Source organism: Orussus abietinus, unplaced genomic scaffold, assembly GCF_000612105.2.
Source record: "Orussus abietinus isolate OABI.00-Male unplaced genomic scaffold, Oabi_2.0 scaffold581, whole genome shotgun sequence".
Classification (NCBI taxonomy): Eukaryota; Metazoa; Arthropoda; class Insecta; order Hymenoptera; family Orussidae; genus Orussus; species Orussus abietinus.
Genome location: NW_019394724.1, coordinates 16165 through 30752, shown reverse-complemented (window position 1 = coordinate 30752; position 14588 = coordinate 16165). Strand labels below are relative to the sequence as shown.

Sequence of the window (14588 nt, the reverse complement as noted above, 5' to 3'; positions counted from 1 at the left end):
TGCCTCGTGGTATATGCAAAGTGGAAGTGTATGATTTGACGCCGTGGATCAATATGAATTTATTCCGTTTAAGGAGTTATATGCAGTTGTCAGGCGGAATTCATAAATGTTTTTTCATAACTAAAATGCATTTTTTAATCGAAAACAGAGCGTGATTTCATATTACAATTATTCTACTTAATATATAATTTATTTTTTCAAGATATTATTAAAAATTGGTGTGGTACAGCAATTCTCCGAAAAAGCTTTTTTTTTTGCGGTGACCACGAGATCTCAAAAAGTATTTCACCGATCGGCTTCAACTTTGTAGTGCTCATTCTACGCATAGAGGACTGCTGAATGAACGAAGGATTGATTTTTTTTTTATGAAAAATTGCTGTTTTATTAAATAAAAACGAAAATGTTATAAGACGAAAAAAGTGATTTTTCAGTGAGACCACTGCCATTTTGGGAAAAATCGGAATTTCGAAAAATCTTTCGTTCATTCAGCAGTCCTCCATGTGTAGAACGAGCCCTAAAAATTTGAAGCCGATCGGTGAAATGCTTTTTGAGATATCCTGGTCTCCGCAAAGAAAGAACCTTTTCGGAGAATTGATGCACCTCGCCAATTGTGTAATATATCTTGACAACAAAATTATGTATTTAGTTCAGTAATAGTACCATGAAATCACGCTCTGTTTTCGATTAAAAAATGCATTTTAGTCATGAAAAAAATTCTTGAATTTCGGCTATCACAACTGCATATAACTCCTTCAAGGTTATGAGTAAGGTAATTTTTACCAAAAATTTACTCACACTGGCCCCAGATATGAAAAACAGCTGGTTATTGTCGAATTGCTCCATATACGGTAGTTTTTCAAATTGCAAATTTTTGCTTTCTGCCTCGAAAGCGGCAAAGGCCGCTTGAAGTCCGATGGCGTCGACCAAATTTTCGTTGAATGTTTTCTCGCCATCTTCCTGAATAGGACTTATTTTAAGCTTAAATGCAGCTAGTGCTTGCTACATAGTTTTTAGATAGAGCTTTTGAGCACACTGGGTTTTTCAAGTACTTATAGTCCAGTAGAACTATTCAAAGGAAATACATCTCATAATAGAACGCCCGATCTTTCCCAATTGATAGCAATAGTATTAAAATGTATAAATATACGTTACTTAAATTGTATGTCATTCTATTAGGCAATAAATAATTTTAATTTGCGACGAATAAACATGTAGGTAATAAAATACACACAAAATATTGTTAGAAAATAGATAATAGAAGTTCCGTGCGGTTTATCCAAATGAGGTTAACGCATTCCTGGACGAAGTATTTACTTACTTTAAAGGGTTGTCCAGTAGTCTCATTTTTTATCCCTGGGATATCGTAACTACTAAATTGTTTAATAAAACAAGATCGAATCTTCGCGAATTGTTTATTAGTGGCTTCGGTCCATAACGGAATTGTATGAGATCGTTCATGATATTTCCTCACTGCCGTTAATAATAATATTATATTAGTGCCGTGCATTTTTCGTGTGATTTGGATTAAGATAAATTCATCAGAAGTATTGAGATATATACATTTATTGCTTACCGTTATCATCGAAGCCGTGACCAACTTCGTGGCCTATAATAGATCCTATACCACCAGAATTATACAATTCTAGAATGCTGTAGAAGTGTCGAAGGTGGCGTTGGTAGACATTTATTTTTTTTTTATTACTCTCAAATATTGTACTACTTACCTAGATGACCCCAAGACAAACATTGGCTCCATCAACATTGCCGAATAAAAATCTAGGAAATAAGAAAATCATTCCCTCAGTGGCAGTTAATTTTTGTATGTACATTGATTAAAAACAAATAATAACTTTTCGATATGTCTGGACTTTCGTCTGCTAGACGGCTAATACATTTCATGTGTTCTAGCAATGCATACTAAGCGTAAGGAATTTTTAATTCTTTTGGGGTCATTATATTTTTTATTTCAGTGAGCGAAAAAATTATTGCGTTGAATAGATCTTCACTGGGTACTATCAACGAAATAGGTTAAAGGGTTGATAAAAAAAAATTAAGACAAAAAAAAGATCAACTTTCTTCAACTTAGCGTCACTAAGTACGTTTGATTCGATATCGTTAAATTTACTGCAAATAAGCGTGATGGAGTGAAAAGTTTATTCACTTCAAAGAGTGAAATACATTGAAAGAAGTAATAATATTCTTGTTACAAAGTAAAATTTAATAGAATAATCAGTATATTTGATGTTTTTTTCTCAAACTTCTGGCAGTTACTGGTAAGCTCCTTCTTGCATCGGCTTCCATAAATATTCATTCGTTATTAATAATTTTTAATATCAAGTACCAAGTTGATTGTGTAAATACAATATTCGATCCAGAAAATGATATATCTTTAATTGATTTTTCAATAATTAAGATCACTTTCTTACACGACATTCTTTTCGCCTTATTATTTCCACTTGTTGTCAATTGGGTTGTAACATTGATTATACAAAATGAAATTTTCTGGAGCCAAGAAAGTTCTTTAATAAGAAACATTCAGATTACCGCAACTAATGAATCTCGTCAAGGAAGTACATTATTCGGTCAGTATACACCAGTACGTTAGGTCTTATAGGCGAATTGTAGACTGAGTTACTTACATATTTTATTCTGATCAGGAAGGTGATAGGCATTCGCTGCAAACATATCGTTCCATCTAGAATGTCGAAATAAAATACTCAGAATTGTTCTGCTCCTTGTTTCGAATATTCGATGCTATGAATTAACTTACAGCTTATCCTCTAAATGGTCATCAACATTTTTTATTAAAGTTCTTGCAAAAGTGGCGTTCTTTTGTTTCTTTATATTTTCGAAAAATTCTCCAGGTTCTATGAGTAACTGGTGAAGACGGTAAGAGAAAGGAATGGAAAAATGAATGAAATTAATGATTAAAGACATTGATTAAACGAATAGAAAATGGGAAAGCAATAATTACGTCCTCGTAAAATCGATCGACTTCAGTGCGGTTTCGATACATTGTAGGAGCTCCTAAAATTGCGGATACTGACATTAATTTTGACCTCGTCGCATTCTTCGATTGTTCATCCATCCAGTTGGCATTTGATATCTGCTGGTCCATAGCAAACTTAATATTATTTAGTAAGCGTTCAAACTGGAACATTTGAAACAATAGATTAAAAATAAATTTACAAATGCATAAAGTAAACGTAGAAACTTACAGTACTTTGGGTTGCATCTGGCACGTATACATTTATATATTCGTATATAATTGCCCGGTTATAGGGATTCATTTCAATACACTCCTGCCATCTAAATCAAGTTAATCGTCAAATCTGATGCACTAGAATACATCAGACCTATTTATTATAAAAGTAATTGTGGCATTCTTTACAGAAATAAACACCGTTATATCAACAAAATTATCAACAAATGGAAGGAATTTCAAACCTCGGTAGATTGTTTGTGTATGAACCCATATCATTAGTGAAGTTCTTGAATGCTTCTCTCAATATCGGAGTCGTGTAACGTATCCAGTTGGAAACGAATTGCCAATGAACGTGGTTCACTGCGAAAAAGAGACCCCGATTGGCAATGTTACTTCAATAAATGGATTTCATACAATAAATGAATCTGCAAGCTGTTTACCGATAGCTCGTTCATTCGTGAAATATAAAACGATAGGAAGTTTGTCGAAATAGTCTATATCGATTACTTCCACTTCTTCCGATTCGTTAATTTCTACCCCAACGATTCCTACCGCTTTTTGAAGGACGTCGAGCCAGTTGATCTGATAAATAATTCCATAAAAATAAATTACACGATTTTTAGCAATAAATTATTCTTTACCTCACCTGAGATTTAGGGTTATTGCCATTTCTCTCATTGTATCGGTATTGCAATTCAGAGATAGTTAGTCTGATTGATGGGGTCGAGTCTACTGGTTTATCATGCTTAGCAGTCTGCCAAATTTTCAAAGCGTTAATACAATACCTTTCACCCTCAAAATAAGACATTCATAAATTGCAAACTCATCTCGATTTTTGGGGTTTTAATGATAGAGAATAATTTATCTATGTTCATCTTAAAATATTTGAGTATCGGGTTAAAATTCATTATTTAGGTACCTTAGCTAGGAACATTTCTAGAACCAACATTTCAACAAGATCTCTCGTTATTACTTCTCGGTCAATGTAGACGTTACTGGATTGCATAAACGTATCTACAATTGTTCTGAAGAAACCTTCATAAGCGTTGAATTGCCTCTCATTGGTAATAGGATCCAATAAAACCTTCGCGGGTGTTAGAAACTTCGGCGGGGACAGCTGCAAAGATTTAATTCCCCCAGTTAGATTCTAAATATTCTCGAATGCCCTTTAATAAAAAACGGAGCTCATGCGCATACTCTGAAAATTAGATTCTATTGTAAGAAAACCCTCATTACTAATATTGTCTGAAGACAAAAATGAAAGAAGTCATTAAAGGCAGTATGTAACGACTTCCTCAATGAGAAACACTCGTGAAAACTATTAAGAAGTGCGTTAAGAAATTTTCGTACGAAATGAACGTCACTGATAATCATATACCCCGAGTTTTGATTTTTTCTCACTTCGTAAGACAAGGATCTTTGTTATTCCCATTTAATTATTTACTCGCAGCAGCATAACGATGTCGCGTTATATATATTCTACGATTTTGAGCTATTTACCTCTAATATTATATTTTCAGGGTCATAATTTAGGTCTGGTTTCGCCTTTATTTTGTAGAAAGGTGATTCTCCACCTGATAGAGTTGTATAATAATTGTTAATGTCCTGCCAATCACGGTGATCCCAATGTGGAAGTATAGTCGGCCATCCACCTACATTTTGTAGAATTTTTTCAATCGGGTCAATACCTTTTTGACTCAAGGTTGCTGTGCAGAAAAATACGTAGTCGTTGATTATAATTACGTTCAGAAGGATGTCAAAAAAATGAACATCTTACCATCGTCTGTACACATGAAGTACCACTCTTTTGCTTTCCTCACGGAATTAATCTCTTGAAACGTCCACGTTTCCATAATATCTATTAAAGAAACATATTTCGATAATCGCAAGTAATTGCATTGGGTTGATGCATAAGTAATGGCGTTTTTTTACACGTTACGTTATGTGTTAAAAACGCCATTACTTATGTATCAACTCAATACATTCCTTAGTTTTATCAGGGATATGATTGCATTGAGAGGAGGATTCAAATGCGAATTTCTATTTACATAAAAACCTTACGTAAAAACATTTTGCAAGGACTTTCAAAAGAATAATATTTCCATAGAAACTTGGATGTCAATTTCTTTTTGCTTGAATATTACCTTTAAGTCGATAGTTTGCCAACTCTTGCGCTCTCCTCATCTGATCGTAGGAATATGTATATGTGTTCGTGAAGCCAGGCAAGACGTTTATCCAATTTCCACAAACAAATTCGTAAAAATCTTCGCAAGGATTCACGGCTAGATTCATACTGTTCTTCATATCACGTCCTAATGAAAATCAGATGCTAAATATAATCAAATTGATTAGTCCATTAATGTTATCAGTTTACCGAGATTCCAACAAACTGGCTCGTTGCACAGAGGTGGAAATCCTGATGAATGCCATACAGATTGCCCCACTGCCAGTAAGGTCAAATGGGCTCTAAAAGTCATTGAAGAAATATTAACTTCAACAATTATGTTATAGAGATATAATTTCACCCCTTGATTCTAGGTACGTACAAGATATTAATATTCAATGTACATGTTCTTATGTCATTCCAGAAAATAACGGAACCCACTGCCATTGCTGTATATTCTTATAAATATCCTTTCCTGTTCTTTCTACTTTGGGTCACAAAACTGTGTCAAATTCATTTGTTCGATTTTATACTTAGAGTGGTTCACGTTCTTTTTGCAGGTGATGGTATAGTCATGCTTTAGTTATTAACAGTAGTCGTGATAAGCACTTCAAAGGAGAAGTCGTGATTATAGTCTGAAATAGGCGGGAGCGTTGCACGTCCCGTATCTGCGATGTGTTTTCTACTATACTGTAAAAGGTATATTCTAATTCCATAACATTTTTGTCGTCAATTTTATTCAGGTATGGTATATTAATTTTAAAACATTTTCAAATAAAATTGATAATATGTTACGGATTTAGTAGATACATTTCCTTTACAATTACATACAATTTTAACTTGTCGTTATAAAATTAGAAATTTATTTTAAAATTAATTATAAACGTGTACTAATTCACTTTTGAGACACAAAGTTTATAGTTTTCCTGCAACCTTATATTCTAAAAGTATATGCATTTTTAGAATATTTTTAGCAATGCCGTGTATTTAATTTCATTAAAACACATTTGTTTCCTTTTGGACGGGCGATTCGCGGCGTAAAGCATTTCTGTCCATTTTACACACTTGGAAACACTGAAAGTCATTCGACCATCGCAATTTACTGCAGCGTGACTCATGCATACGATATAAAAAATAATTAAAGATATGAATTTAAACAGATACAGAAAGTAACAAACTGTGCGCCACGTATCTGCATATTTGGTGAGGAATATTTTGCTTTAACCGTCGGAAGAATACTTTCGGTGTTTCGTTAATATATATATATAGTCTATATCGATTACTTCCACTTCTTCCGATTCGTTAATTTCTACCCCAACGATTCCTACCGCTTTTTGAAGGACGTCGAGCCAGTTGATCTGANTTATATTTATATCACCACATTTTACATTTATGCGGCGGATTCATTTTATCATTTGGTTTGCATTTGAAGGATTTGCTGAAGTCCTCCATATTTGAAATTACACCATTCACCCTTAAATACCATAGACTGTGCTCTCTACCCTCTTGACTCTCCAAAACAGTAGATCTCAATAAATCCTGGCTCATATGTTCGCACCATACCTGAAAAGAATAATGATTAAAAGTGGGTAACTTGTAAAGAAATAAATAAGTAGTCATGACCACAAGTAATTCGATGATATTGAAATTGGCCCAGCTTTTGGAATCGTTCTAAATTAAAACAAATGATAGATCAAATAGTGGTATCGGATTGGATGGCACTTTCTCGAATTTGTGCATCTTAATCCACGAAAATGTCTCTGTGCATCTCAATCGTCGTTCATCCAACGTCATCATATCATAAATGTATGTGACAAATATAAATGTTACTATTCGAAGAACAGATTAAAATGTTCTTTTCTTTCCGACTGTTATTGATTACGAATAGCTACATGAGAATATGGTAAAGTGCTAGGTTGCATATGCAAACTCCAGATTTATGAAATGATGACACGAATAAATATGACCTAATTTTCGTTTACGGATTGTGACTGATGCACTTTTCCCTAGAAATTTACTTACGTTGGCATTCGATATGAAAAACAGCTGATTATGGTCGAATTCCTCCAAATATGGAATTCTTTCCAACGGCAAATTTTTACTTTCTGCCTGGAAAGCGGCAAAGGCCGCCCTCAAACCGATACCATCGGAAAAGTTTTCGTTGATTGTCTTCTCGCCATTTTCCTGAATGGGACTTATATTTAGTTTAATGCAGCTAGTGCTTGCTACATAGATGATAGATAGAGCTTTTGATCGCCCTGAATTTGTCAAGTACTTATAGTCCAGTAGAACTCTTCAAAGGAAATATATTTACTCATAAGTGAACGGTCGATCTTTCCCACTTGATAGCAGTATTTTAAAAATTTATAAACTCGCGTTATGTACGTGGTGGCGTATTCTATTAGATGTTAAATTATTGGAGTTAGGTGGTGCGCGCTGTATCCGATTTGTGGATGTCCCATCCGGCGGCGCCCCAGAGCGCAACATATGGGTTGCATCATGCGGACGTATCCCCTCCTTATAGTTTTTAGTACTTGCAATAAATGCGCAACCAATGTGATGCGGTTCAAAAAGGTGCTTCTCACAAAAGTGTATTACAAGGGATTAAACGAACACTTTATGTGGATATCTATCTCGAATTTAATTCCAATCGCCTCAACATAAATAATTGTAATTCGCGACGAGTAATACAACATAAACAACAAAATATTGTCGGTGAACTACTGACGGAAGTTCAGTAGGATGTTATGCAAAAAACATACCAATGCGTTAAGGAGGAAATCTTTACTTACATTAATGGGTTGTCCAGTAGTTACATTTTTTATTTCTGAGATGTTATAACTGCTATATTGTTGAACAAGGCAAGATCGTATCTCCTTGAACCGCTCAGTAGTGTCTTGTGACCATAACGGAACTTGTTTGTTAAACATCCTTGCTGCCGTTAATATTATCATATCGTTGTTGTGAATTTTTCGCGTTATTTGGATTCAGAGAAATTTATGGAAAGTATTGAGTTGAACATATTGCTTACCAACTTCATCAAACCCGTGACCGAATTCGTGGCCTATCATAGATCCAACTGAACCGTAATTGTACAGCTGCAGAATGCTGCGCAGAAGTGCCGAAGATTTAGAAATTATTTGTTGACATTTATTTTTCTTTGGTATACTCAAACCTGATACTACTTACTTAGATGATCCCGAGACAAATAGTGGCTTTGACAACAGTGGCGCATAAAAAACTAAAATATAAGAATGTAAAATATTCAGTAACAATTTCTTTTTTATGTACATTGATGGAAAGTAAATAATACCTTTTCGATATATGTGAACTTCTGTTTACTAGACGTGTAATATATTTTATATATTCTAGCAATATATACTGACTGTAGGAATTTAAAATTCTTCTGGATAACCTAATTTTTTATTGCACCGAATGAGTAAATCACTTTCTAGAAAAAAATAAATTCTCGTGTTGAAAGGATCTTCACTGGCTACTATCAACAAAATAAGTTGAAGAATTGATCAAATAAAATAAAGACAAATTTTTAAAAAGTACAAAATTTGTTTAAGCTTATTGTCAGTTTCACTAAGTCTGACTCAGAATCGTTAAATTTTCAATAATTGAAAGCGAACGAACGAAAGTTTTATTTCAAAGAGTGAAAGTGTTCCAAAGAAGAAATATTATTCTTTTTACAAGCTTAAGTTTAATTGACTAATCAGTACGTTTGATGGTTTTGTCTGAAACTTCAGACAGTTACCGGTGAACTCGTTCTTGCATCAACTTAAAAAAAATATTGATTTGTCAATAATAATTTTCCCTATCAAATCCTAAATTGTTTCAGATAAATAAATCGTTCTGTTCAGAAAGTGATGTCATTTACATTGATATTATTAATACATGAGATCAATTTCTTATACGAAATTCTTTTTGCAAAAGCATGTTCACTTGATACTAACTTGCCATTATTTAGGTTGTAGTGCTGATAATTCTTACAAAATCAATTTTGCTGTAGTCAAAACATTTCTTTAACAAAAAACATTTAGATTGCCGCAAGTAATCAATTTCGCCTAGAAAGTGCATTCTTCGCTCAGTGTATACTCTTGTAAGATTTTTGAAACAAAATTATTGCCCGATATACTTACATAATTTATTCTTGTCAGTAATGGAGGCACCAGCCTTTACGAACATGTCCTGCCATCTAGGATATCGAAATAAAATATTCAGAATTGCTCAACGCTCATGTTTTCGAAAACTCGGCATTGTAAATTAACTCACATGTAATCATCTAAACGGTCATCGTTATTCATTACTAACGACCTCGAAAAAATAGCTTTTTTTTGGTTCATCATATTTTCGAAAAATTCGTTTGGTTCTGTAGGTAACTGGTGAAAAAGGAAATAAATAGGAGTAGACAAATTAATGTTCAGATTAAAAAATCGATTAAACGAATGGATAATAGGAAAGCAATTATACCTGCTCGTAAAATCGATCGATGTCAATGGGGTTTCGATATGTTGGAGGACTTCCTAAAGTTGCGGATAGTGACATTAATTTAGCCCTCGTTGCATTCTTCGATTGTTCATCCATCCAGTTGGCATTAGATATCTGCTGATCCATGGCAAACTTAATATTATTTAGTATGCGTTCAAACTGGAATATTTGAAATAATAGATTAAAAAAAGAAAATGTGGAAGAAATGAAAGAAATGTAGAAACTTACAGTCTTTAGGTTTGAATCTGGCACGTATTTTCTTAAATATTCGTATACAATTGCTCGATAATAAGGATTTAAGTCGATGCATTCCTGCCACCTAAATTAAGGCAATCGTACGAATTAAGCTATACAATTAATTGTTTCATTTTTAAAAGAAAGCTAGCATTACTATATCATAATAGAATTATTAAGTGTACCGTCGCGTCGTCCACGTGAGCGTTTGTTGCTGTCCTCGGGGCGTAAATCCGGGACCTCGCGATTTGCAATTAAACTCGCGAACACGAAGATAACGCGACGACCATACGCCAACTTAATATTATACGACTGGTTTTTAAATGAATGTGGACCTGAGCTAAGCTACTCTTATGGTCGGCTGATTTCTGTTGAAAACCGTATACGATATTCTCTTGTTGAGAATTGACTGGTTGAAGTTAGTGAATCAAATCGACTGGTTAAAATGTGGGAACCAAGTCGACCGATTGAAAGTAGTGAACCAAGTGACGCTCTTCGAGGATCGCAAAGCTCTCGAAGGTAGCGTCCGCATGCCTCCCCCGCGGAGTGGGAGTTTAACAAATTTGAGATTCTCGAATCAGAGAATCGTGTGGGAAGAGTGATGTTGGAAATTCTGAAAATACTTGAGTTTTCTCCGGAAAAAAACCCCAAAAAGTGTAAAGGAGGGATTCCTACAATGCCGATTGGTTAATATTAGTTTGGACGTGCCAAATTTTTAGGTGCCACCCTTTACTTCGTCCTTAAGTGTCCCAGGTGACTTGCACATAGGGTCGTCCGAGATCGACAAGAGTTGCCCGGGCACGGAAAATTCCAAGTACCACTAGGTAGTCGAACACTTGGGCGCCTTGGAGACAACCTTTTTATGGGTTTATTAGGGTTGGACCATTTGAAACCGGAAATTTAGCAAATCCAAGGGTTTTTTGAGAATAAATGAAACCGTGAGCGTAAAGCAATATACGTCGCCCGGTTCGACGTTTAAAATAAATTGCTACGACCGCTGTAAAGCGATAAAGAAACGCGAAAGAAAGTTGTTTCCGGCATTGGGGCTGAACTCCTGAGAATTTGAGAAAGCCGATTATTAAACATGTGGTTGAATCTAATGTGTCAGGATGCATGTACGCAACATTAAGAAATGGAATAAATCTCACACCTTGGTACATTATTTGCGTCTGAAGTAATTTTATTTGCAAAACATCGGAAGGTTTCTCTCAATGCCGGAGTCGTGTAATGTATCCATCGAGCAATGAATTGCCAATGAATGTAGTTCACTGCGGAAAAGAAATTACGATTGGCAATGATACATTAATAAATGAATTTCATACAATAACTGAATATTTAAGCTTCTTACCGATGACTCGTTCACTCGTCAAATATAAAATAATAGGGAGAATGTCGAAATAATCAATATTGGTGACATCCACTTCTTCCCATTTGTCAATTTGCAACCCAGCCATTTCGACCACTTTTTGAAACACGTCCATCCAGTTTATCTGACAAGTAATTGCATGAAAATAAATTAAACGAAGTTTAGCAATAAATTATTTGTTGTCTCACCCGAGAAATTCGGTTATTTCTATTTATCTCATTGTATCGATACTGCAATTCAGAAATAGTTATCCTGGTTGATGATGTCGGCTCTGCTGTTTTATCATGTTTAGTAGCCTGCCAAATTTTGAAAATGTTAAAATAATAACTTTTCACATTCAAAATTAGACATCCATAAACAGCAATGTTAACTCAGTTTTTGTATTTCTAATGATAGACAATCATACATTTGAGTTTATCTTAACAAATTTGAGTATAGGGTCAGTTCATTATTTAGGTACCTGAGTTAGATACATTTCTAGGACCAACATTCTATTTAAATCTGTTGTTATCACATCTGGGTCAATGTGGACATTACTGGATTGCAGAAAAATGTCCACAATTGTTCTGAATAAGTCGGTATAAGCAATGAATTTCTCTTCATTGGCAACAGGTTCCAATAAAACGTACGACGGTATCAAAAACTTTGGCGGAGACAGCTGCAAAGATTTAATTCCCTAGGTTACATTTCAAAAACTTACGGATGCTCTTTAATATGGGGAGAGAAACTTGGTAGAACGTTAATCCTACAGTAAAAAATGCCCCAGAGCCAAAATCTTGTAGAGCACAAAATGAAAGAAGTCATCGAAAGTAGTGTTTAACGACTTCCTGAATGCAAAAACTTGTGAAAACTGCATTAAGACATTTTCGTGCGATTAACCTTTCCTGTTAGTTACATACCCCGAGACTCGCAATTTTACCTAATTCAGAAATCAAAGATTTCTGTTATCCAGATGTAATTATTTCCTCGCGGTAGCTAAACGGTGTTACGTTATTTATGTTCCTCAATTTTAAGTTATTTACCTTCAACATTACTCTTGGAGAATCAGATTCTAAATCAGCATTAGCCTCTATTCTGTAGAAAGGTGATATCCCACCTGATAGAATTGTGTAATAATTGTTAATGTCTTGCCAATTACGGCGCCTCCACTTTGGATGTATAGTCGGCCATCCACCTAGTTTATTTAGAATTTTTTCAATCGGCTCAACTCCCTTTCGGCTTAAGGTTTCTGTACAGAAAAATATGCATTCCTTGATTGTGAATATCGTTCAAGATCATGTCAAAAATATGAACGCCTCACCGTCGTCTACACAGATCTTGTGCCATTCTTTTGCTTTTCTCAAGGAATCAATATCATTGCGCGGCTGCTCTTCTATAATTTCTGTTAAAGGAACATGTTACTATAATTGCAAGTTGTTGCAGATTTCTTAGTTCGATTAGGTACGTATTTGTATTGAGAATACGATTCAAATCCGAATTTCTATTTGCGTAAAAAATTAAACGTTTTGCAAGGACTCTAAAAATAATAATACTTCTACATTTATGCAGAAACTTTAATGCCAATTTCTTTTTAGATGGATATTACCTTTAATTCGTTCGTTTGCCACCTGCTCGGCTCTATCAAACTGATTGAACGAACGCACGTTAGGAAACCTGTTTGGCCAATTTCCGCAAACGAATTCATAAAAATCATCGCAGGGATTCACCGCGAAGTTCATATTTTCCTTGATGTCACGTCCTGATGAACATTAGATGCTAAATTTAAATCAAATCAACAGGTCGATTACCAATCAGTTGTCAGTATACCAAGCTCCATGCAGGCCTCCTCTTTGCACAAGGAAATATTTCTCGCAATATTTGGCGTTGTAGTTTCTTTTGGTGGAAAGGGCTCTAATGGAGGTCGTTTATATTGTGCCGCTACCAATATTGCTAAATATACTCTGAAAGCCATTGAAGAAATATTAAGACCTAAAGATATTATAATATCACGATTAAAGGTACGTACAAAAAAATGAAATCAACTATACATATTCTTATGTCTTTCCCGAAAATAAGGAAAGTCAATAACATTGCTGTATATTTTTATTGGTCCCGAAGACGACCGAGTTTCTTCCTATGTATGTACCTTCCTGTACCTTCTACTTCAGGACACAAAACAGTCTCAAATTCATTTGTACGATTTTATGCTTGGAATTGCTTACGTTTTCATTTTAGACCCCAGTAAAGTCATGCTTTAGTTATTAACAGTAGCCGTGATAAGGACCTCAAAGGAAAAGTCGTGATTAAAGCCTGAAGCAGCGTATCGGTGTTGTCCGTTTTCAACCACTCTGTTAAAAAATAATCTTACAAGAGTTTTATTGGAAGCTATATTCGGACTTGGTATACTGATTTTATCATATGTGTTGCCGACGTAATTGTCACTATCCACTAATTGTTGAGTTTCTTGGAAAATCATCAGACGCAAGGGTTCGACGAGGACCTTCACTCCAGGTAGAATATCTGCTTATCTAAGGAATTAGTCAACATTTCCAAGAAGGAGATATGGCCACGCAGTGAAGGTTGACCTGGCTTAGGAGTAGTCGTTATTGACATCTCGAGCGGTGTGGAACAAAAGAAGTTGTAAGCAGTCGTCGAGAAAGTGTGGAATAACAGTCACAAGCAGTCGGCGAAGAACTACGTGAAGGAAATATTTCGAAGAGGCAAGGCAAAATGATCGGAGGTCCATGGGCAGACCTATTCCCAGAATCATGGGCGAGGAAAGGCGAGCATGTTTAGAAGATATGAGCATGGCCTAAACAATTGATATGGCTAGACCAAGACGGTCCCTCCGAACATTGGACGGAACGGCACTTGATTGAGGATCGCAGAACGGAACGCTTGAATCCATTCTATATACGTCTTCTTTAACAATAAGTCAAATAACTCTATCTGTGAATCTACGGAAAATATAGACTTGTCAATAGTAGATTCGCCTTCGGTAATTTCACCTCCTACATACGGAACAATAGTCGCAAGTAGGGTGGAACAGTTGTCGAAGAAATGCAAACGGGAGTGATTTCAGGAAAACAAATCGTTTTCAGTACGCGAAAGACGATTGTTCCTGGTTGACGCGCAGAAGAAGAAGA

At 35.1% G+C, this 14588-nt stretch overlaps 2 protein-coding genes across 2 annotated transcripts; both read right to left on the bottom strand.

The window, feature by feature from the left end:
• Positions 1 to 2: 2 nt before the first annotated feature.
• Positions 3 to 5876, bottom strand: LOC105698444 (endothelin-converting enzyme 1). The gene is made up of 17 exons (XM_023433137.1): positions 5752 to 5876; positions 5580 to 5671; positions 5350 to 5517; positions 4983 to 5063; positions 4706 to 4911; positions 4125 to 4322; positions 3852 to 3959; positions 3646 to 3787; positions 3448 to 3565; positions 3219 to 3309; positions 2975 to 3151; positions 2771 to 2877; positions 2640 to 2695; positions 1725 to 1776; positions 1574 to 1650; positions 1319 to 1470; positions 3 to 957 (listed from the first exon to the last, which is right to left on the bottom strand). Exons 1-17 carry the CDS (start codon positions 5814 to 5816, stop codon positions 703 to 705), a joined length of 2145 nt encoding a protein of 714 aa, XP_023288905.1. The 5' UTR covers positions 5817 to 5876; the 3' UTR covers positions 3 to 702.
• An 867-nt stretch (positions 5877 to 6743) lies between these two features.
• Positions 6744 to 14158, bottom strand: LOC105698414 (neprilysin). Its single transcript, XM_012422652.1, has 18 exons — positions 13469 to 14158; positions 13270 to 13403; positions 13049 to 13201; positions 12764 to 12844; positions 12486 to 12691; positions 11924 to 12121; positions 11652 to 11759; positions 11446 to 11587; positions 11248 to 11365; positions 10092 to 10182; positions 9846 to 10022; positions 9648 to 9754; positions 9515 to 9570; positions 8559 to 8610; positions 8401 to 8477; positions 8162 to 8304; positions 7392 to 7553; positions 6744 to 6932 (listed from the first exon to the last, which is right to left on the bottom strand). The coding sequence occupies exons 1-18, from the start codon at positions 13531 to 13533 to the stop codon at positions 6744 to 6746; spliced, it is 2259 nt and encodes a 752-aa protein (XP_012278075.1). The 5' UTR covers positions 13534 to 14158.
• Positions 14159 to 14588: the final 430 nt, after the last annotated feature.